General features: G+C 39.4%; 1 protein-coding gene across 3 annotated transcripts in view; it reads left to right on the top strand.

Annotated features, from left to right (window-relative positions):
- Positions 1-5,607: 5,607 nt before the first annotated feature.
- The window catches only part of FERMT2 (FERM domain containing kindlin 2), a 70,737-nt gene continuing 53,083 nt past the window's right edge, over positions 5,608-23,261 (top strand). Inside the window, exons 1-2 of one of the 3 annotated variants that reach the window (XM_007445962.1) lie at positions 5,608-5,684; positions 6,115-6,280. In XM_007445962.1, coding sequence (XP_007446024.1) covers positions 6,124-6,280 — 157 coding nt within the window. In that variant the 5' untranslated portion in view covers positions 5,608-5,684; positions 6,115-6,123. Of the gene's footprint in view, positions 5,685-5,947; positions 6,281-23,261 lie in introns of those variants that run through there. The other 2 variants (XM_007445961.1, XM_007445960.1) reach the window with 2 other exon arrangements.

Genomic DNA, 23,261 nt, shown 5'->3' with positions numbered 1-23,261 from the left:
TCTCCCTGGCTGGTGATCATGCCATGCTCACTTCTGCCTCCTGATTTCACATATTACTCCCCTGGAAAGGCCAAACTCCATCTACTCCTTCATATCTGCTTAGATTTATCTTCATAAAACGTTCCATGACTGCATTGATGACTTTCTTTCAGAGGCTAGGTTATCACAGTCTTCAAAGTGGGTCTGTACATCACAATTTAGTCCTTAGAGTAATAGAGTTTTTCTCCCTTCTGATTTTTTAATGAATCGCTAAAAAATACCTCTATATGAATATTAATAATAGTCAAAAGATGGAAATAACCCAAATGTCTTTCATTCATCACTTGAAATACACTTGGGTTGTTTCCACCTTTTGGCTATCATTAATATTTGCATATAAGTATTTGTGTGGACATATGTTTCCAGTTCTCCTGGGTATATACCTAGGAGTAGGATTGCTAGGTTACATGGTAACTCTGTGTTTAATGTTCTAAGGAACTGCCAAATTGTTTCTTGAAAACAGCTGACCATTTTGCATTCCCATCAGCAATGTATGAGGGTTGTAATTTCTCTACATCCTAGCCAATATTTGTTACTGTCATCTCTTTTTTTTAATCTTATCATTTTAGTGGGTGTGAAGTGTTAGCTCATTGCAGTTTTGATTTGCATTTCCCTGATGCCTAATGACGTTGAGCATCTTATAATGTGCTTATTGGCCTCTTGCACATCTTCTTTGGAGAACTGCCTATTCAGATCATTTGCCCATTTTTAATCAGCTTGTTTTTCTTCCTATTGTTGAGTTGTAATAGCTCTTTATATAGTTTAGATATAAGTCCCTTAAAAGATAAATGATTTGCAAATATTTTTTCCCATTCTGTGGGTCTTTTCACTTTTTTTTTTTTTTTTTTTTTTTAAATTTAATTTTTCTTACCTTACCAAATAATCTTTGAGAATTCATGAGTAAGCCAGCCATCAGATTATTTGAAAATATTTTTAGAATTATGGCAGGGGGGGGTTTTTTCCTTTTTTTTTTTTTTTTTTTTTTTAGCCGCACTACTTGGCTTATGGGATCTTAGTTCCCCGACCAGGGAATCAAACCTGGGGCCCCCTGAAGTGGAAGTGTGGAGTCCTAATCACTGGACTGCTAGGGAATTCCCTCCTTCTTTTTACATTTTTGATGCTGTCCTTTGAAATACAGGCATTTTTGACTTTGATAAAATCCAACTTAGTTTTTCTTTCATCATTTTGGCTTTGATGTCCTATCTAAGAAGCCATTGTTTAATCCAAGGTCACAAAGATTTACTTCTATGTTTTCTTCTAAGAATTTTATAGTTTAGATCTTACATTTAGGTCTACAATCCGTTTTGAGTTGATTTTTGTATATGGTGTAAGGCAGCGGTCTAATTTAACTCTTTTTGCATATGGACATCCTTTCTGGTGTTTTAAATATGTCTCCTGTATTAGATAGATGTTCCTTAAGTGCTTGTGGCATGTGCTATACATCGACATGTGTGTCTCAGCGCCCTGCACTGTGCTACGCACACAGTGAGCTGCCTTGTTTGTGTGTTTGTGTGAATCGTTCATATTTTTGTCAGAGGCAGAACATTTCACAAGATGACATGGTGCTCAAAAATTGTTTTCTAAGTATCACCCAGCATGGTTTTCTATGAAAAGCTTTCTATAATCTAGACCAGTAAATGCAAGCAGTGCGTTTCTTTCCCCTTGAAGTAGAGATTTCATTGTTATCTGAGAGGCTTTCTTTAGATCTGTGTCAAAACAGCCCCACTCCGAAGCAAGTCTTCCTTGCTGCTCAGTTTGCCAGGCCTTTTCTTGTTGTTTACCGTGAGTATCCACTTCTATCAAAAAAGTGGCTCCTGCAACCTTCCTTCCCATTCTTAGTTCACACTCCATGCTCCTTGATTTTTACCTCCTTAGTAGCTTTACCAGTGGTCTCCATTTTTGGTAATCCCTGAGACAAACAGGAATTCTGCTCACCTGGTATTTGACAGGAATAATTCATTACATTTCATCTTGCTGGCCTCATATGGCATTTTTACGTGCATTTTAAACTACCCTTACACATTCACACTCACACAAACCTTCCCTTATGTTCTCCTCTCCCCCAACCTCTCTTTCTTTCAAACTCAGTGGTTATATTTTGTATTAACCTTTTAAGAATATAAAGCACAGTTTAAGTAGGCTCAGAGAAAAAACTGAAGTCAACCTGCGGATAACCAAGCCGGAGGGAGGGCTGCATTAGACGGCCGATCTGCGAGGTATCATTTGGTCTAAACCTAAGCCCAGTGCTTGGTACCTTATTTGGATATTGGTGCTTTCAATGCTTGAGCTGTTCTTCCAAACACTGGAGTTCTCGGCTACTTTTCAGTATGATGTAAGTACCAGAAGTATTGCATTGTCTTAGAGGTTCTAGTGGGGGATTTCAGATAAGATTCCACATCTGAACACACTGGGAAACGTTAGGTGGAAGTAAACATCTAAGAAATGCACTTGAAGGTCTCACTCAATAATCTAGAAAAAAATCCCCAGTTTCAGAGATTCAAGTTTGACTCTTCTTTCGTCTTCAAAGCAATCAACAGCTTGAAATACTCAAAAAGAAGGCCTAAAGGGGCCAGCTGCACCCATCTCAGCCTAACTGTTCCTCCAGTTGTTCCTTCAGAGGGTCACTGCCTTCCTGTGCTTTATACTGCTCAAACACAAACTGCTGACTTTCTAAAGCTAGTAAAGTCTCTTACACAGATATAATTAAGCTGTTTCCAATGCTAAGAAATGGGGCTGGTATTTGCAATATTAACATCTCCCCTTCCAGGTCCCTGTCCCTTATATAGGGATCATTCACAGAAGTGGGCAGCAGTCAGAGTAGTGGGCCCTGTGGTGGGAGGTTGTTCAGAAAGTAACGCACTGGAGAGTGAGAAAACAAGAACTAGAATGTGGAAACTGAGCATTAAAAGGGTTTCTGAGACACGACAGTTGGCTTCGACAAATTTGTCTGAAGAAAAGGGAACATTCAGAAAGGACGTGGATATTTTTGGTTCTATAAAGGCATGTTTGAGAAGCCATAGTCATTCAGAGCTTACTGGAGCACTTGCGAAGGTTGTTAAGGTACAGTTCTTAGCCTCATTCCTGGCTCTATTTGAAATTTCTAACCCTCCACTTCCCACCTTTTTTCCTGTTGTTTTGTGCCTTTTATAATGTATGCTATCTCACAGTTTATGCATCTTATACATTGCCATAAGTCTTTGGGGGATAAGGTGTGGAAATAAACCGCATAGATTTAAAAGCCAGGATTTCCCCCAAAATGAAATCTCTCCCTGGGGCAGACCTAGTGTTTCCTTGACATTTGTGTTGATTTGGTACCAGCCATGTTTTCCGTTTTCTTTGTGCCAAGCTATTTGTGAATCTGTGGGCAACGCAAAGAATTTGAAGTCCCTGCTCTCAAAGTACTCATGTTTTATTTGGGGATATTAAAAAACACAAAAGGAAACCTCTGAAAGTCCTGTCCAGGTGTCCAGCAGCTGCTCTATCAGTTGTGTCTATCATTGTGAAGGTAATAGCATGCCCAGAGAAATCAAGATGCTGGATGCAATTAAAGCCGGCAACAGACAAGTCCTGAATGCAAAGCTTTGGAGCTTTCAGAAAATAAAGAATAGAGGGGAAAAAAAATAAAATCTCCTGATCTCAACACCCAGAGAGCTTCTTAACATTTTGGTGTATTTCCTTTCAGTATTTTTTCTCTGAATATTTAGGACTAGATACGCTTGTGATTTTACAGCTGCATGCACAGTTCTGTGCAGTTTTTAACCCTAACAAGCTATTCTCTATTTTATTAAAAACATTTTCCTATATATTTCCAACACCATAATTTACATAAATATTCCCTCCTCTCCGGAAGTTCATACTGCTTCCAAGTGCACTATTTAGACCCTCCATGAGTAGAAATGATTGGAGAGTGGAGAGACTGCAGACTCGAGGCATCAATTTCTCCATGATGACTAGCTGAAAATACTGTAGTGGTTTTCCCTATTTTTGGTGCCAAACCTCTGGCATCTGACTAAATTTAGCTGCTTTTCTTTCACTCCTTTATGGGTCCCACCCCTTGAGGCCTCTAACCTCGTTTCCCAATTGTGTTGCTGAACACAGGGTTATTTGCGGGGGGTGGGGGGGTGGTGGCGGTGGTGAGGTCCGTCTTTTTGACACAGTTCACGAAGACTTTGAGACTTTTAAAACAGGGGTCTTTTGTGGGATCTGGGATATCTTATCTGCATCTTCCGGACCTAAATTCGTCGAGCCATGCATTTGCCAGCGAGGCAATTTCCCCGGCTAGCTGTTTCTGACCGGAGCCCTCTCCACAGAGTGCGCCAGTAAAAGGGGGAAGTGGAAGTAAAGTGGGAAGCAGGAGGACCGTTCTCCATCACTGGTCAGTCTCCACAGGTAACATTCTTTAGTTCTTCCCGTACCTGCTGGCACCGGTCCAGAGCTATTAAAATTCCTTCAAGGTGTGGCTCAGGGTGCTGTTGAGGATGTATATCCATCTAAATGCCTTAGTAGGCTGTTAGTGCTAAATTGCACATAAAAATACACAAATACGTACAAAGAGTTGAAAAGGCTGGAAAAAACAGTTTCCAAGTAAAACTCACTGCCCTGATTTTTTTTCCCCTCTAACAAGCGCATCGTAGGACCTAAATGACTCACTTCTGGTTGGAGCTTCCGAATGGGTTAAGAGCGCAAGCAAACTCTTGGGAGTCCAGTAGGAGTTGCTGATTGTGCCGGACATTGCTTGCAAAGCAATTTTTGTGGTTCACCTCCCTCCGTGTTTTCTCATTCTTTTGTTGGAGGTTCACGGAGCTGGCCTGGGCATTTACTTTTTAAAGTTTTTACGTCCCCACCCCTCTGTCTCCAGCTCCCAGAGTGCGGCCCCTCTCACCGCCCTGAGACTTTTGGGCTCGCTCCAGGCACGGGAAGGGGGCGGGGGGACTTTGTTCCCCGCAAACGACATTGCCCTGGGAATTTCCTGTGGCGGTTTCTCACGGACGAGCCCCCTCCGCCGGCTGGAAGCGCCGACACCCACCGTCGCGGGCCCTCGCTGAGCCAGAGAAGCGAGCGCGGAACCCCGCGCCCGGCGCCCACCCGCGCCCCGGTGCGAGGCAGCTGCGCTCCCGTGGCTCCCCCTCCTCAGGTCCCGCCGCCGAGAGCCCGGATGTTGGATTCAATCCCTACGCCGGGTCCTTCATTTCCATAAAAGGGCAGCGGCACGGCGGGGCAGAGATTACTGCCGCCGAGGGCGCCCCCGCCTCCCCCGCACTGCTCGCTCACCCGCCGCGCGCCGCCCCGCCCCCAGCCCGGGAGTCCTTGCGGCCTCGGCCCCGAGTGCGGCTGCAGGGGACGCGGGGGGAGGGGCAAGGCGGCTAGACCCGCTGCGTGCGCCTTGGCAGGGCGAGGGGGAGGGAGCAGGACTCGGACTGAGGGGGCGGGGAGAGAGGGGTGGAGCGCGGAGGGAGAGGCGAGGGGCCGCGACGACCGGACTCCATTAGTCGCTCCGGCCGGGACGCAGCGTTTCGCTCGCCGAGGAGGGTACCCGCAGCCGCAGCAGCCGCCGCCGCCGCCGCCGCCGCCGCCGCCGCCGGGCGAGCCTTTGCCCCGCGCCTGTTGCCGCGGGAGCCCCGGGCCGGGAGCGCGAGGAGCACGCGGTGAGGGGCCGGGCCCGGCGGGGACTGAGGGGGAGCGCGGGCGGGGAGGAGCACTGTGGAGCCCGCAGGCGGCGTCTCCCGAGCCTGGGTGCGGCCAGCAGGCGGGCAGGTGAAGCCCGCCGCGGTCCGCTAGGCGAGGGCCGCTAGGCTGGGGCCGCGCGGGGCGGGCGGCGCCGTGTCCGCCGAGGGCCGCCGCGGGGCGGGAGCGCAGGGCAGGAGCGCGGGGCAGGAGCGCGGGGCAGCCGCTGGGAAGGGGCGCAGGATCCTGCCTGCAGCTGGTCTCACCGCCTCTCTCCCGAACTTGGGTTCGTGCGGAAACCCTCGCGTTCTCCACCTTCTCTCACCTCGCGGCCGACTGTGCGAGTTCAGTGGGATTTGCCTGCCTTTGGGGGAGTGACGCTGACGAGAGCCATTTCCTCCGTGCTTGCAGGAAGGAGCCATGGCTCTAGACGGGATAAGGATGCCAGATGGCTGCTATGCGGATGGGACGTGGGAATTGAGCGTTCATGTGACGGACCTGAACCGCGATGTCACCCTAAGAGTGACCGGGGAGGTGCACATTGGAGGGGTGATGCTCAAGTTGGTGGAAAAACTCGGTGAGTAGCATCCCGGCCGCGTCAAAGTAACGACTACCCAGACTGGGCGCGGGGTTGGGGGGGTGACTTAAGGCGGGAGGACGGGTGGATTTTGGAAATCTTGCTTGGCATCCCGCAAATACTTTTTTAAAAAATGTAATCTCTCTCAGCATTTAAGCAAATAGACCTTTTTCCTTTTGAATCTTGTTTTGTATTGTTACTCTGAAATTTTCATAATGTGGTGATTCCAGCCTCCCAATTAATACGCTCAACTGAGTAGTAAACGGAAAAGATTCCTTAATTCTTTACACTTAGCGATTTCACATTAAAAGAAATGAAAGAGTGCACGAGTGAATGTTGAGAAGGTTATATTACAGGGTTTGTGGTTATCAATTACTCATCTTCAGTGTACCTGGATGTTGGTGACGTTTGGTATTGAGGATGATGCAAAATCTATTTAAGAATAAATTCTACTGGAAATTGTTCAACTTCTGGCGCTGATATGAAGGTCTTGTAGCTGTACTACTACGTGATGGAGTATATCAAAATGTTGCAGTCATCCGCTCTTACAAGGGGTAGGGCAGTGTTTGACTACCAATAGTAGTCCGTGCTTTAAGTAAGTTATTTCCCGCGTTCGATTTTATATGAATAACAAGCTGGTGAAAGAATTTTGTTTTAAAAAGCAGACATTATTGAACTTACTCGAGATTGACATATTTGCTTAGGTACAAATATATTGATTTAGAACTGTTGATTGATTTAAAACTGACTCAGTCTTAAATAATAGGGTATCCAACAATGTGAAGTGTAAGAAAAATTTTTCAGCACACATTTGTGATGGATGAAACCATTTTCAGCTGGAAGAATCAACTAAAATGATTCAATAAATGTTTTTATTACAAGAGAAATGCTTGAAGGACTGTTCCTGAGCTTTATTGTGCCATTTGTTTGTAATACAGTTTCTGAAAAGTGGAAATGCATGGCATTATCTTTTTAGGCTTTGTGTGTGTGTCTCTTTAAAACACAGAATTCCTTCTTCTGGCCATTCTGGAAAAGTAGAGAAGTGGTTATTTATAAGGAAATGTATTTCTTACCAAGGGATTAGTGTATACCTACCACATAAACTTACCAAAATAGTGCTCCAATGTAATTTGCAGTGTAAGACAGCATTCATTTAGATGGGCCTTCTTTGGATTCCTGCAGGAAGTTTAATTATTGAAGGACCATAAAGAAGCTCCTTGCAGGGTAGCCTCCTCCTTGGGACTGTGCATTGTTTGGTTCTCTGAGACAAAACCCAGGATAGAGCCCCCCCTGGGTGGCCCTTTGAAAATGAGATTTTGCTGTGTGTTTATCCACTTAACTGTTGGTTAGCATTGTTCTTATCTCATTAATCAATCACTGTGCAGAATATTTCTGAACCTTTTTTGTTCAGCACTAGTGAGGGGTTACGTTTAAGGAAGAAAATTTCAAATATAATTGTTTGTATTTCCTTTGTTTTCGAAGGAAGCAAGCATTTTCTTCAGAGATTGCTTTATATATGATAAATGGACCTTATTAATACTCCGGTTTCAATAAGAGATATTTCTTATTGTGGAAAAGGACCTGTTGAAGGTGACTGAGATAACTTGTAGTTCTTGAAAGCCAGGCTTTATCTAATGAATAAATAATGACTTCTATATTTATATTGCATTGATTAGAGCTGTTTATTACAGAATCACAGGAATAAATAGAAATACAGGGAAGAAACTATTTTTAGACAGAACTGATGTTAATTTGCAGTGGTTATAATTTTAATCTTTTAATGTTGATGCATTTTAAATATTTTATGCAGTGAAAAGCCCAACAAGGTAGGAGATGTTGTGTACGTGAAAGCCTTACATCTTTCTTGAACTGAGCCAATACTGATCCTCTTAGATTTTGACTTTCAAATAGAAAGTGTTTTTCAGCTTAATTCTGACTCTCCTGTTTGGGAAAAAGTAAGGCTAAATGATTTTTTGCTCCTGGTTTTAGGATTAGATACTTTGAATGGCAAGCTATTTTGTTACCTATTGGCAAATAAATAGAGGAGAAATTCAGGACAGCATTTAAAATTTACAAACCAGGCTAATCAGATTAGAAAAGAACTTTATAATGCTTCAGAGTTGCCTAAAACTGGAATGGCCTGCCTTCTGAAGCCCTAAGTTGTGTTACTGAAGGTATTAAAGGGCAGACTGGATGGTTACTTGTCAACGAAGTAGATCAGAGCAGCTTGCCGAGTGTAGATAAGAGGTGGAGGTCATGGTAGGGATGAGACAGGGTGTCATGTTGGAGGGGATTGCAGAGCAGGGATGGACAGTTAGCAGGACCAGGGTGCTCTGGTCTCAGAACACTTACGGTGCCGCAGAACAGCCTTCACCTACGTTTTCAAACTCCGGATGTGTGTTTGATACCCTTCTTATTCTCATCAGAGTGTGTATGAATACCAAAGCATTATGTTTTAAGGCTGTCTTCCATATAATCAGCGATAGCAATTATTTCTCTGGGATGGATAGAGTCCATGATGACTCCTTCCCTCAACATTGTGTTAAAATTTTGTGTGTATGTGCACATGTGAAATTTTCTGGGAAGAGGCTTCTTAGCTTTCATTAGATTCACAAAGAGGTCTGTGATCAAAAAAGGGTTATGATACAACACTAAGGTTTGGCCCTTGAAGGTCAGCCTTATTTTGAAGGTACAGTGTTCATCCCAGACTTAGGCACTTTAATTAAGCAAGCTGTAAAAGTAAGTAATGGTTCCTTAGAATGTCAACAACATCTTTGTATTTAGTTAGAATTTTATAAAGAACTTGTGTGCTTCTTCAGCTAAGGTCATTCAACCATGATTCTTAGATTTATGACTTTCATTCAGAGATCTGAACAATCCCTTTTAAATTTTAGTACACAACACATTTGTCATTCTGCACTAACCTTTTACAAGAAAATAAAGAGTGTATACCATGAAAAGGTGGGCTTTAGGGAATTACATCCTGATGTCACAGAAACTTTTTGCGTCTGTGACTTTAGGCTGCTACTAGACAAATAATTTCGACCTCATTCTGAAAATGAAAAGTTACTTCACTTTATTTTTTTAAAAATCCAGATTAGAAGCTTTAAATAGAATTTTTTAAATTTATTGTACTTTTTGTTTAAAACAGTTTTGAAAGCTTATAGTTGGTTTTTTTTGGGCGGGGGGGGCCGCACCAGGCGGCATATGGGATCTAGTTCCCTGACCAGGGATGGAACCCACGCCCCCTACAGTGGAAGCACGGCATCTTAACCACTGGATCTCCAGGGAAGTCCCTAGTTTTTTTTTTTTTTTTTTAAGAAAAGAGTTAAAATATAAGACATCAGGGTTAAGGATTATAAAAATAAGACATCAGAGGATAAAATTATAAAATAATTGTATTAAAAAAATGTTGTAAGGAAGAGGCCCAATTTTATGGGATTCCCTGACGTTCCTCTGGAGATCATTGAGAATTATTAAAACTGTTCTACTCCATAGGATTCAGAGGTTAGTACGTGTTGAGGATTCAGAATGCCAGAGAGATGCTTTGTTTCACTGCATTTTAGTATCACTTTATAAAAATTGTCTTTTTAGAACTGTGTACAGTTAGATCTTTAATTTTCTAGAAAAATTTATGGTAGTTAGAGAGTAAGGAATTTATTATAACATGGAACTTAGTGAATGGAAATCTCCAGCCAACAGCTCTATGAGGTTGGAGGGAGGAATAGGCTGTGTGATTTCTACGTTTTTTCTAACTCTGATTCTATGGGTAGGAAGAATGTAGAAGTTGGGTTAAATCAGATTAAATGATAATCCAGAGGAAAAAATGTAAATTGGCGGACTCAGGAGCACCTAAAAAAATATATGGAGTTGACTTAGAAAATTTGAGGAATATGTTTCTGGATGTAGCCTTTGGAAAGAAGTCATCCTTGCTTTAAAGTGTGTCATGTTCTTGCTATAATAATGAAATAGAGTACATTTGCCTTGGAGTTGCATGTTAGGATTGAGTTAAACTGTGAATTTAGCACACGTGATGACCCCCCCCCCCAAAAAAAAAGATTTTGGTTCAAATGACCTTAAAAATCCCTTAAAGTCATCATGAAGTATGGTTTCCATACATTCATTCTATCTCACAGGAGTGCAAAATAGCTAGTTTTTCCTTCAGAAACTCCAAAAATAAATTTCTTTAGTTGAGCACCAGATGAAGAAATTGGCTTGCATTAGGGGCTTTGTTACACAAAAATACTTTGAATACTAGGATCAGAGCTTGGCAAGATGCACACAGGGAGACACACATATGTTACTGGACAGCTCCCTTATACTCCTGCTTAGTGCTCCTTGGGGAAGGTATGCTTATTTCGTGGAATGGTGCTGTGCTGTTGAAATCCTCAGTTTTTCCCCCTGAGAGCTTATGGTTGAATTCATGGAAGTAAAATGTCTACATGATGCAGCCTCACTGCATTTGTAGTGAAATATATTAAGATAAAAATAAGTTTGAAAATCTTTTGGAGTGGGGTGGGAGAAACACCTAATGGTGAAATCATATATATTAGAGTGAGGAAAATTTTAGTTAAATATGTACTGTCTTATAAGTGTTTAGAGTACTGTTAATGATCCACAGGAGCTGGACATTGAATTTTATGTTTCTCAGCACATCTTAAGCTCCTTAACATAAAGGGCAGTATGTAAATTTTACTGAAATTCTCATAGCACCTAATAAATTATAAGCTATTCCTTGGATGTATTATGTGTGGTTTGCTCCTGGGTTTTATACGCAGTTTTTAAAAGATCAACAAATACTGTTTGATTCCAACTAGAGTTAACTTATTTATAGAGGCACTAGAAAGAATATCTTTTTTATTCAGTTTCTTAGAAAAGATCTTGTCGGAAACGTCTGTTAGCTATTGAAGAAAATTGAAAGAAAATTGAAAGTTTTGCTTTTTACCTTCAACTACTTATTTTTTGGAATTTCAAACTTATAAGTTCAAGAATAATAACTGTGAACACTATAATCTTCATCTAGACCATCAGTTAACATTTTGTCATTTGATTTCTCTGTACACGTAAACACATACACATTTTTTGGGAACCATTTGAGGTAGTTGCACACATCATAACCCTTCATCCCTGAGTACTTAAAATATGTATCACCTAAGAACAAGGACTTTCTCTTAGGTATTACGTTACAGTTATCAAATTCAGGAAATGTAACATTGATTCAGTACTAACATGTCTAACATGTTCAATACTAATTGTCTGACATGCATCCGTATTTCAGATTTGCCAGTTGTTCCAGTATTGGCCTTTGTCTTTTCCATCCAGGATTTCATTCTTCATTTAACTGTCACTAAATTGACCTCTTTACTTAGTTTCCTTTAATATACACAATGGCTACCAAGTTTGGAACCATAGGAGAGTATGTAATATGTGGTCTCTTAATATTACATTAAGATACGTGTAAAGCAATTGTACCTGTTTTCAGACTTCATAGCCACCCTATGGAACAGTTCCTTAGCTTTTTTTTTTTTTCCGTCACGCGGGCCTCTCACTGTTGTGGCCTTCCCGTTGTGGAGCATAGGCTCCAGACATGCAGGCTCAGCGGCCATGGCTCACGGGCCCAGCCGCTCCGTGGCATGTGGGATCTTCCCAGACTGGGGCACGAACCCGTGTCCCCTGCATCAGCAGGTGGACTCTCAACCACTGCGCCACCAGGGAAGCCCTAGAATGATATTTTTATAGGTTCTTTTTCATACACTTTTATCTTTAAAGTTCAGTTTTCTTCTTAGCTTTCTATTGGATAAGGTATAGATAATAGTTTTAGACATCATTGGATATAGATTTCCCATAGTGTTGGTTGTCTTTTAGACTGTAGTAAATGTTAATGCATCCATAGACTAATAAACAATATTCTGGCTCTGCCACATATTGGTTTGTGTGATCACTGGACATCCAATCTGCTGAGTGGGTTTTGACATCTGTAAAATGCAAATTTAAGAAAACTTTCTCATAGGTCTTGGTGGGAAAAGAGATACTACATGTGAAAATTCATTACATGGACTCTTTGTGCTATACAAATGAGAGTGGCATTGAAAGTCCCTGAATACCCTGAACTGGGGGTGGGGGTCAGGGAGGGACTCCTTTTGAAAGGAGTTAAGATATAATCTAGACTGTTTAATAGGTTCTAGCTTTAATCATGGAGAACTGTACTCCTCAGAAGGAGCCTAGTTTGGGACTGCTTTGTGCTCTCACCCCCTAAACAGCAAGGAAAATAGCTATCATTCCGCTCTTTCGCTCACTTCCAAACACCTGCCCCTGTAATGTAGCAAAGAGCTATTTAACTACTGTTTTCATGAGATTTCTGAAATGGAATGGACCAACAAGTGGACGATGGTATTCCAGAGATTTGAAAAATTTATAACCATGAAGGCCTCAGTAGTATGTTTTTTATTCACTTATAACAAAGGAATGATACAGAATTGTGTCTTGGCATATGAAAACATTAAGCCCATTTAGAAACTAATGAAAGTGGTTTAAGAAAAAAGCTAACATATTCAGTTTTGTTTTTGTTTTTGTTTTTTTTTTTTGGCGGTACGCAGGCCTCTCACTGTTGTGGCCTCTCCCATTGCGGAGCACAGGCTCCGGACGCGCAGGCTCAGTGGCCATGGCTCATGGGCCCAGCCACTCCGCAGCATGTGGGATCTTCCTGGACTGGGGCACAAACCCGTGTCCCCTGCATCGGCAGGCGGACTCTCAACCACTGCGCCACCAGGGAAGCCCCATATTCAGTATTTTTATTTAAATAATTATATTACTGAAATAAAAATTAATAATGCTGATGCCACTGTACATTACAAAATGGTATATGCCCAGTGTGAGGTAAACAAATATTCTAAAAGAATATTATAAAATAATTTTTTAAATGAGATGTGACATTCTACACTTGGGTTTGTGGTTACAAATTCATATCCAGTATAATTCATTTGTAATACATTTTTGCATAATTATTGCATTTTTTGCTTGTTAATTTTTTCTTAATGTCAAGCTTACTGAGGTATAATTTACATATAGTAAAATTCATACTTTTTAGTATAACATGCTGAGTTTTGACAAATCCATGCAGTCATGTAAAACAATCACAATCAAGATATAGAACTTTCCCGACACTACAAAAAATGTCTTTGTGTTCCTTTATAATCAGCCCATCCCCTCAACCCCAGCTTCTAAAAACCACTGAATGCCTTTTCTAGAATGTCATATAAATGGTACCATGTAGCTTTGAGGGTGGTTTCTTTTGCTTAGTATAATACATTTTATTTTATTTAAAAAATATTTTTAGCATAATACATTTTAGATTTGTGTGTATCAGTAGTTTTTTGTTGTTGTTGTTGAGTTGTAGTTCATTGTATGGATGTGTACCACAGTTTATCCATCTACCACTTGTTTCCAGTGTTTCCAGTCTACCAGTGTTGTTTCCAGTTTGGGGAGATTATGAATTGGGCTGTTGTAAACATTTCCATGAATGTGTATTTTCATTTCTCTTGGATAACTACCAAGGAGAGGGATTGGTGGGTAGTATCCTAAGTATATGCTTAAATTTATTTTTTGAATTTTATTTTATTTTATTTTTTATGCAGCAGGTTCTCATTAGTTGTCTGTTTTATGCATGTTAGTGTATACATGTCAATCCCAATCTCCCAGTTCATCCTACCACCACCACCCCCACCATCCCCCTATGCTTAAAGTTTTTAGGAAACTGCCAAGCTTTTCCAAAGTGACCACATCATTTTGCATGCCTATCAGCGTGGTATAAAAATTGAAAAAAATTTTTTTGAGAGTTCCAATTGCTCTCAGTCCTCCCTTAGCACTTGGTATTGTCAGGTGTTTTTGTTTTTATTTTTGTTTAGTCAGTCTAATAAAGTATGTAGTGGTATCTCATTATGATTTTAATTCACATTTCCCTAATGACTAATGATGGGAAGCTTTTCACATGCTTATATGTCATCTGTATATCTTAGTGAACAGTCTTCATATCTTTTGCCTATTTTTTTAAATTGTGTTGTTTGTTTTCTTACTGAGTTTTAAGAGTTCTTTATTCTAGATACAAGTACTTTATCAGATATGTGTTTTGCAGTATTTCCTCCCAGTCTATGGCTTGTCTTTTTATTTTCTTAGCAGTATCTTTCAAAGAGCAAAATTTAAAAATTTTGAGGAAGTCCATTTTATCACGTTTTTTCTTTTCTGGATTGAACTTTTGAAAAATTGTCTCATGCAAGGAAATTGGCCTAGTCAAAGTCTCAAAGATTTTGTCCTGTAAGTTGTATAGCTTCTGTCTATTTGTATGTTAATAAGGAGGAATATGTGAGGTACAGTAGTGATAATGTATTAGAAAGGAAATAACTGCATCATATCAATTTAAAATAATGTAATTACAACTTTAATTTGGTAGAATCTGAGGTGTAAAATAATAGTCCAATGAAAACTGATTTATCATCAGTCTACTAGAAAAGTTAGATTTTTTAGAACTTTAGTTATAAAAATAGATCTATAGTAAAGCATCATTGAATAATAAACATTTTAATGTTATAGAAAGAATTAAGCCTGGATTCCAATCCTGACCATCCCACTTAATAGCTGTGTGATTTTTTAAATTTTTTAAGTCAGGGTTTTCACGTTAAGGATCTCAGTTTCCTTATTTGTACAATATAGATAAACACAGAATAAGCCTTCATTTATGTTTGTTCCCTTACCTTTGTAATGTTATTAGAGTTCTTTGAAAATTATTTTTCAAATATGATCTCTCTCTAAACTAGAAGATAAACTAAAACAGTACTGTTGTGTATAAAGGGTCATTATTCGAATCCTGGTCTACCTTCCTTCATTGAGAATAATACACTATTTATTCATAGTGACCCAGAGTTACGTGGTAAAATGTTTTGAAAATTTTATTTTCTGATATTTTCTCTCAGTTTCAATAATTTTGCTTCTAAGTGAATCAGTGTTCTTAAGAGAAGATAAGCAACAAATCATTGAAATACGGAGTTTACATTTCAATTTCCTTTCCTTTCACGATTCAGTTTTCAGACTCAATTATCTACTATTTAGTTGTATAAGGACCATCCAGTTTCAGTGTATCCTTGGGCAACCCTTATACAGTTTTCAAGGTTATGGAGCCGATAACCTTCGGCCCAGAGGAGGTGACATTTGCTTTGGAATCTGTAGTGAATCTTTTCTGAGATATTTACCTATCTTATATTATGCTGTAACTAAAAACTACATTAAGTATTTTAAAGATCAATTGTGTTGTTAAAGCATCAGTGTATTGATGGTTTTGATATCTTTTCTTAATGGAACACTCAAGGTTATGAATAAAACACCAATACAGTGCCAGCATTATTTATTGTAGATGAAGATGTCTGTTGGGTTTAAATACTGGGTTCACTCCCTATAAGCTTTGTCACCTTGTGTCAAGTTATTTAGCATTGCTGTGACTTAGTTTCCTTACAAGTAAAATGGACATAATGGTATACTTACCTCATAGGGTTGTTGTGAGGATTAAATGAATACATATGTGTAAAGCACACAGTGGCACATAGTAAGTTCTGTTAGAGTAACTGGTGTTATTTTATTGAGGGTCCTAATGGACCTCTGGGATATCTCACTATTAAATATCTTACCTTATGAGTTTGGGGAATAAATGCCTTAAAGAACTTAGACTAGGAAACAGGGGCTTTAGAGCAAGAGGAGACATTTGCATGTAAATATTCCTACCTAAAGTCTGTACACTCATATTCTGTTTTCAATAGGTTAGAGAGGTTTATAACATGAGACTTTTGTGGGGATTAAAGAGGTACATGAACTTGACCTCATCAGTAGTAGCAGCAAGCAAAACATTTATGGAGGGCCAACCATTATAATAGGTAATGGGACATAGTCCCCACTCAAAATGTGGGCAGCTTTCTAGTACCAAAATGAAAACAGAAGATTGCTTTGAGTTGACAGTCTGGTTGTGAAGTGCCAAATAAGTGGTACAGGAAGGTGGTAGAGATTTAGAAGCATGAACAGAGACTGGCTTTATTTAAAGAGGGCCAGGGTGAAAAGTTAGGAAGAAAGGCATTCTGGATTGAGGACTGCAGTGTTTATGGTGTTCTGGAGACTAGCTTAGAGAAGTAGAAGATAATAATTATAGAGAGGAAAGATATAGTTAAGTAAGTGAGGAAATGATATTCTGTTCTATTATTCCTTCACGCACCCACTTAATGTTTTAAATGAGAACCTGCTGAATGCTAGATACCATACTATGAATGGGAGAGACAAGAAGTGAACAAAATTAGCTTATTCCTTACACTCATTCAACTTGTAGTCTTAGGGGCAAGACAGTCTTTAAATAACTAATTGCTATAATGTGATGAGTGTTAGGATAATTGAAATAGTTCTGAGAGTATGTACTGGGGAATCTGACCTAGTCAATGGGGAAGGGTTTCTGGAGGAAATTACTTTTAAAACGAGGGCTGACGGTGGAGTAGGAATTAGCCAGAAGAGTCACAGAGGATCTTAGCATGGGGGCATGGGATAAAAGAACAACAGGTTGGGAGAAGATGAGAAGTCCCAGCATGAGAGCATGGGAACAAGGGAAGGCTGCCATTTGAGGAACTGAAAGAAGTCTAATGATGATGGAGGAATGATCCTGGGGAACCCGTGACTTGACAGGCTTAAGAAATGAGCAAGTGCTTGAAGTGCATTGTAAACCAGGTTTAAAACACTTGTACTAAGAGCTGTGAGATACCAATAATAGATTTAAAATTGGAAGAGACATTAGATCTTTACAAATTTGGAGTTCATCATATACATATGTGTCAGTAACATAAGATACAAGCAGTAGTAAGCCTCTTGGATTCCAAGAAATATTTTTTCAGTAGTCTGCACTCCAGTCCTGTATTAGAATTTGTTTCTGAGATAAATTTTAAATGTCAAAGCCAATAAAATATTCTTAAGTTACTTCTTTTTTGAACTATAGAATAGCTAGTGCCTTTGACCAACTTTAAAAGACAAATCCAATTATATTACCTCTGTGAGTCAAATACTAACTGATACATTCAGCCTTGATGTTAACTCTCTTAGAATTTGTTACATGTTGACATTGCATGGACTCTGAGTGCAGTCTTCTAGGAACTAAGTCAAGTTGAACCAAATTAGTAGTAAGCTGTTGGATTGGATAGAAAGTTACCCACCCTCTGGAAATGAATAATTGACATGACTTCTATTTGTGCGCACTCTGTAATTGCATGCATGTATGTCATCTGGTAAAGCTTCTCAACCACTTTGAGTTAGTATATTTTGTAATATGAAATAATTGATATTGAAATTGATAAACATTATTTTGGGTTTGTGAGTAACTTCAGAAGGCCATTTGTAAACTTAGTTGATTTTGTTTTGTTTTGATGAGTGAATTCCTAATTTTCAATCAAGTTAGCTATGTCAAAGAAACATCAGTTAGTCACTTTTTAGTCAGGAGTTTAGTTTCTAAATGTTTTTGAAAACTGGGTGATGCATCTGCTTTAGTCAGTCATTGAAGTCTTAATGTAAACCAATAATTTTCTTAAGCTAAAATTGAATGGGGTACTTTAATTGAAATAATTTGGCAATTTGAATGATATATAAAGTTTGAAGCAGTTTACTGCTTATGCTAACAGATGAAAAACATTTTTTTTTTAAGAAAAGGACATATCAGGTTTTTGGAAACCATCAGTATTTTGCACAGTTTCAGTATGCACATGTTTCAGTTATCATGGTTTTGTTAACACCAGTTATCCCAACAACATGGTTCACATTTTAGTTACCACCATACTTTGAGTAATTGCATAAAGTACCAACTTTGCTTCTAGCTCTTCAGTCTGCAATTCACTGTGTCAGTAACATGTGTTTCATGATCAGTGACCAGTCATATCACATATTTCAGTCTGTCCATGATTGGTTACTGTATATTTGTGTTCATGCATAAGACAGCATATGTAGTTGTGTTGCTTCTTTTTCTCCCACTGATAAACTCATGAGATTTTTTTTTAATGGAAAACTGAAAGAGGGAATTGGCCAACAAAGATAAATGTGCAGCAGAAAAATCCAAAAAGCGGTGATGCCAGAACTGAAATTTGAATCAAGCATAAATGGAGTTATAGAAGAAACAGCTCACCATGGGAATGCGGGTGCTGTTGCCATTTGAGAGACTCTGGATATACAGCCAGAGGAATTTAGTGAAGGCAAACTTATTGACATAAATGAGATTAAGTGGTATGACAAAAAGACAAAGATGTCTCAGAGGAAGACACCAGCAAAAAACTGCATATTAAAAGAACTCTCGGAGATATAGCATGGCATTGAAAGTACGCAGGATAAAATGTTGGAAATTGATCCAAACCTAGAAAGGAGCATGATAATTTGCCAGGGCATAGACACGTAGTATTTAAACTATTCTTGGGGACTTCCCTGGTGGCCCAGTGGGTAAGACTCCACGCTCCCAATGCAGGGGGCCCGGGTTCGATCGCTGGTCGGGGAACTAGATCCCACATGCATGCCTCAACTAAGAGTCCACATGCTGCAACTAAAGATCCCTCATGCAGCAAGACCTGGTGCAGTGAAAATAAATAAATAAATGAATAAAACTACTCTTGGTAAGTTTTTACAAAGAAGTGTAACACTTCTCAATATTTCTAATGTTTTAAATTACAGTACAGTAAATACCAGTTTTATTACTTTTTCATTTGCCTGTATACACTTAAGAGTTTACACGTTGCCTGCATATTACAAATATTTATTGGTTTAATTCCATGTGCCAGGCCCTGGGCTCTGCCTTTTTAAAAATTTATTTATTTTACTTATTTATTTTCGGCTATGTTGGGTCTTCACTGCTGCACGTGGGCTTTCTCTAGTTGCGGCGAACGGGGGCTACTCTTCCTTGCGGTGCACGAGTTTCTCATTGCGGTGGCTTCTCTTGTTGTGGAGCATGGGCCCTAGGCACACATGGGCTTCAGTAGTTGTGGCATGAGGGCTCAGTAGTTGTGGCTTGCGAGCTCTAGAGTGCAGGTTCAGTAGTTGTGGCGTGCGGGCTTTGTTGCTCTGCGGCATGTGGGATCTTCCTGGACCAGGGATTGAACCCGTGTCTCCTGCATTGGCAGGTGGATTCTTAACCACTGCACCACCAGCAAAGTCCCTGGGCTCTGCCTTTGAGGTACAAGATAAATAAGATCAAAGACCCTTAATCGAGTGGAAGAAGGTAGTTACATAAAATCAATTATAATGAAGTGTGGTATATTATTCAGAGTGCTAAGATGTACGTAACTGCTTTAACAGGAGGGTCAGTGAAGCCTTGGAGATGGTAATATTTGTTTTTTCTGTAGGATTTTGTCAGCTTGATGAAGGGGGAAAGAGAAAGGTATCCAATCAAGGACGCACAAAACATCAAGTTGTTTCACAAACTGGGCCAGAGCATGAACTGTACCTGGGGATAGCCAAGCAGTGTGGGGCACAGATGGTTAAGGTTTGTGTAACCTGCTAAGAGGTGATAAAACACTTCAGCAACAGAAGGACCTGTAAAGTTAAGTAGAGAAGTAAAGTGATCAAATTTGCATTTTAAAAGGTAACTCAGATAGTTTTGTAAAAAATGGGATTATAGTAGTTCAGACAAGAGATGCTGAGGACTTAAGCTAAAGCAGTGTAATAAAAAGAAAGGAAGGGACAAATTTAACAGCGTTTTGAGAGGTAAATTCCATAGTACTTGGATAGAAAGAAAAACTGAGGAAGAAACTAGACCTTGGAGAGAGATATTCAATTTTAAAGATTTAAAGATTAGGTTAATATAATTACTATTTATATGATCTTGGTGTAGTCTCCCTTAATTTGTTGAATGGACGGGGTGAGCGGGGGACAGTTACTGAATTATGGAATATTTACATGCTTCATTGCTAGTGTTTCCTTTTTTCATTTTATTGATTAACAGAAGTATATGTCAGCTGAGTTAGCTCTGGGACTTTTTTTAAAGCAGTCTGTTTCTGCTTTTCATAGCTGTGGAAAATCAGGAATATACTTCTTTCTAGTGTACTAATAATCCTATTATAGTAACTTTGATTCAGTCATAGATAGCGTTGTAGTAATGTAGTATAGAATACACTGCTGAGAATCTGTTGGGGATTATTCCTCTAGAATGAAGCGTAGTCTGGAAGGGAGGGTTACTCTTCTAGAATAAGATTAAAAAGAATTGAGGAATTTACTTCTGGTCTCTGTAGAAGAGTCTTAAAGAATAGAGGAATGACTTGGAAGTTATTTCAATTATTTTTAGATGATAGAGTATTCATTGTATAATATAATTCTAGTTTCTAATGTAAAATCAAAAGTGGTTAATTACATTATTTTTCTAAATTGCGTGTTTGCAGTTGATACCTGTTTGTGTTCTTCACTTATTTTGAACTCAGTTTAATTTTGCATAGTACTATACGCATTCTTCAAATAGTAAAATAGCTACTAACCATAACCTTTTTGAGTTTTATTGTCTGTAGCTGCCATTGTTAAATCGGTTAAAGACATGCATAATATAAATATTCCTTCACACTTGGTGTTTTGAGAGTGAACTGATGAGTGATTTTGTAGTGTTGGCCGGTTCTAGGAAGGAACTCTTGAAACCAACCCTCACTTGAATCACAGTTTCCATGGTCTAGTCCTTAATTATCTGGTGTAATCCTTATCTTTCTTAGGATATATCTTGAATTGATTAGCTTCTTGGTGTATGGAGGGGACTGGGGTCCATTATATATAAATAAATTGACATTCCAAAGTATAGATAGTATTGGAACAGAGAAATGGAGTGGTTTGAGTGACTATTTCCCTGTAGCTCTTTGAGACCCTAATGAACTAGCAGTCTTATAGGAAATATAGGTATTTAGGAGTGAGGAAGAGGACAGATTGGACATCTGTAGGGAGGTAAAGAAATTGTTAAATAAAGTGGAAATACCAGGTTTCTGTGTGCCTGGGAGACAGAGTTTGTTTACCTTGGGCAGAGCTGAGTGAACATAAATTTAGTCTGTGAGCCCATTTTTGCATGCTGACTCTTCAGAGTTGAGATATCAGTTAGATACCTATTAGAACTGGATTCTGATCTTTCTGCCACTGTCTGCGTCCCTCACTTGGACTGTAAGTAACTCTTTGATGGGAATTCTTACGTTACTAATTATATATTCCCATGGCCTAGTTTAGTGTCTGGCATATGGTAGGTCCTTGGAAAATGTTTATTGATTCATTTATTGGTTGTGTACCTGAAGAGCAACACTTCGTCCATTTTGCCTGTTTCCTTTTTTGAAGGTCTGAGTGATTAAAAACAAGAACAGGAGGGCACATCCTAAAAAGAAGGGAGCAGTATCCTCAGCTGCCTCACCTCTGAAATTAAAAGGAGTTTGGGAGGAGAGAGACCTAAAAGAGTGAGAGTGAGGAGTTAAGAACAAAAGATTATGTGATCGAAAAGCGAAATTAATATTTAATGTCCTTTACATTTCAATAAACATTAAGGATTACATTATAGAGATAATTTTTTAAACTTAAGCATTAATTTTACTTGTAGACCTTGTCTTTACACATTATTGGCAATAACATTTCATTAGAAACATCAGAATAGTTGTATGTTTCAGGAATTAGAGAGGAAAGCAGAAGGTAAAGCTCTTCTGTTTTTAGGAGCTTTAGTAGAGGAAAGAAACCTTGGCTTAAGACAACAGATTGTAGCTGGGAAAGAGGAAGGAGGCCAGTTAATTCCTGGAGTTTATGGAAGGATGACGAGGGAGTAGCCAAGTGCCCTACTTTAGCAGGAAGCCGTTGTCTCCCTCACAACTTACCAGCAACATTGTCTTTCTTCCTCTCCATCCAACCCACAGTCTTCAGGTGCCACTTAGCAGTTTTCCTTACATCTGTAGTTGAACATCAACCATATATTCTGCAAAAGCCTTATGATATCAGTTTAGTGTAGTATTGCTAGTAGTATACTTTGGGCTATTTTAGATTTGAGTAACAGTCTGATTTGGAACCTATTTATAATGTTTCTTTGTGCCCAATGTAAATTCTAAGACTTAAAGGAACTTTTGGAACATAATCATTTCATATAGGAGGGATTGTCTTGAGCAAAAGAAGATGTGAGAGAGAAGAGGAAAAAATCACTCCCCTGCTTAAAATCGATTTCTAGACCCACACCCAGAGTGGTTTGGGCTGAGTCCAGGCATTCCTCTATTTGAAAAGTTGCTCAGATAATTCTAATGCCAAACAAGCTGAAAAACACTGCTCTAGTGGCTTCTCTCACACACATAATAAAAGCTAAACGACTTTATAATATACAAGGCTTCTGCCGAGCACTCTGATGCTTCACCTCCTCAATTCTAGTCATACTGGCCTTCTTCAAAGATGCTGGAACTTGGTTCTTCTCATCACTGTATCTCTAGCACTAGAATAGTGCCTTCTGGCACATAGTAAATGTTCAGTAGATATTTGTGGAATTAATGAATATTTTATAGATGCTGTTTGTTCTTGTTCTGTAGTAGTGATTATCTTATAATTAATGCTGATTAGGTTGCTGGTATTTTGAGTCTTCAAGAATGCTACCAAAAATTATATACTATGTGAACATATGTTACAGGCTCCCATAGTCCAACCATTCCATCTTCTAACACTGACTACTTCTTTTGCTGTCAGAATGCCTGCTTTTCTCTGTTTTTGTCTCTTGGCATGTGCCCTATCAACACTTCAGATCTTTTCTGGTGTCCTGTTTCTGCTTTTATTTGGGGTAATTTGTCTTTCCTATATTGTTACTTATCTACTATTTTCTGTGGGTAAAAAAGACTGATTTTACTAGTGTTGCCAGTCAGTAAAAGATTTTCTCTCTTTCTGTGGGTAAACAAACTATTCATAGGTTTCTAGTACACAATCTTTGGATTATATGTCCTTCTTGTCAATGTTT

Source organism: Lipotes vexillifer, unplaced genomic scaffold, assembly GCF_000442215.2.
Source record: "Lipotes vexillifer unplaced genomic scaffold, Lipotes_vexillifer_v1.1 scaffold43, whole genome shotgun sequence".
NCBI classification, from domain to species: domain Eukaryota; kingdom Metazoa; phylum Chordata; class Mammalia; order Artiodactyla; family Lipotidae; genus Lipotes; species Lipotes vexillifer.
This window is presented reverse-complemented; position numbering and strand designations above follow the sequence as displayed.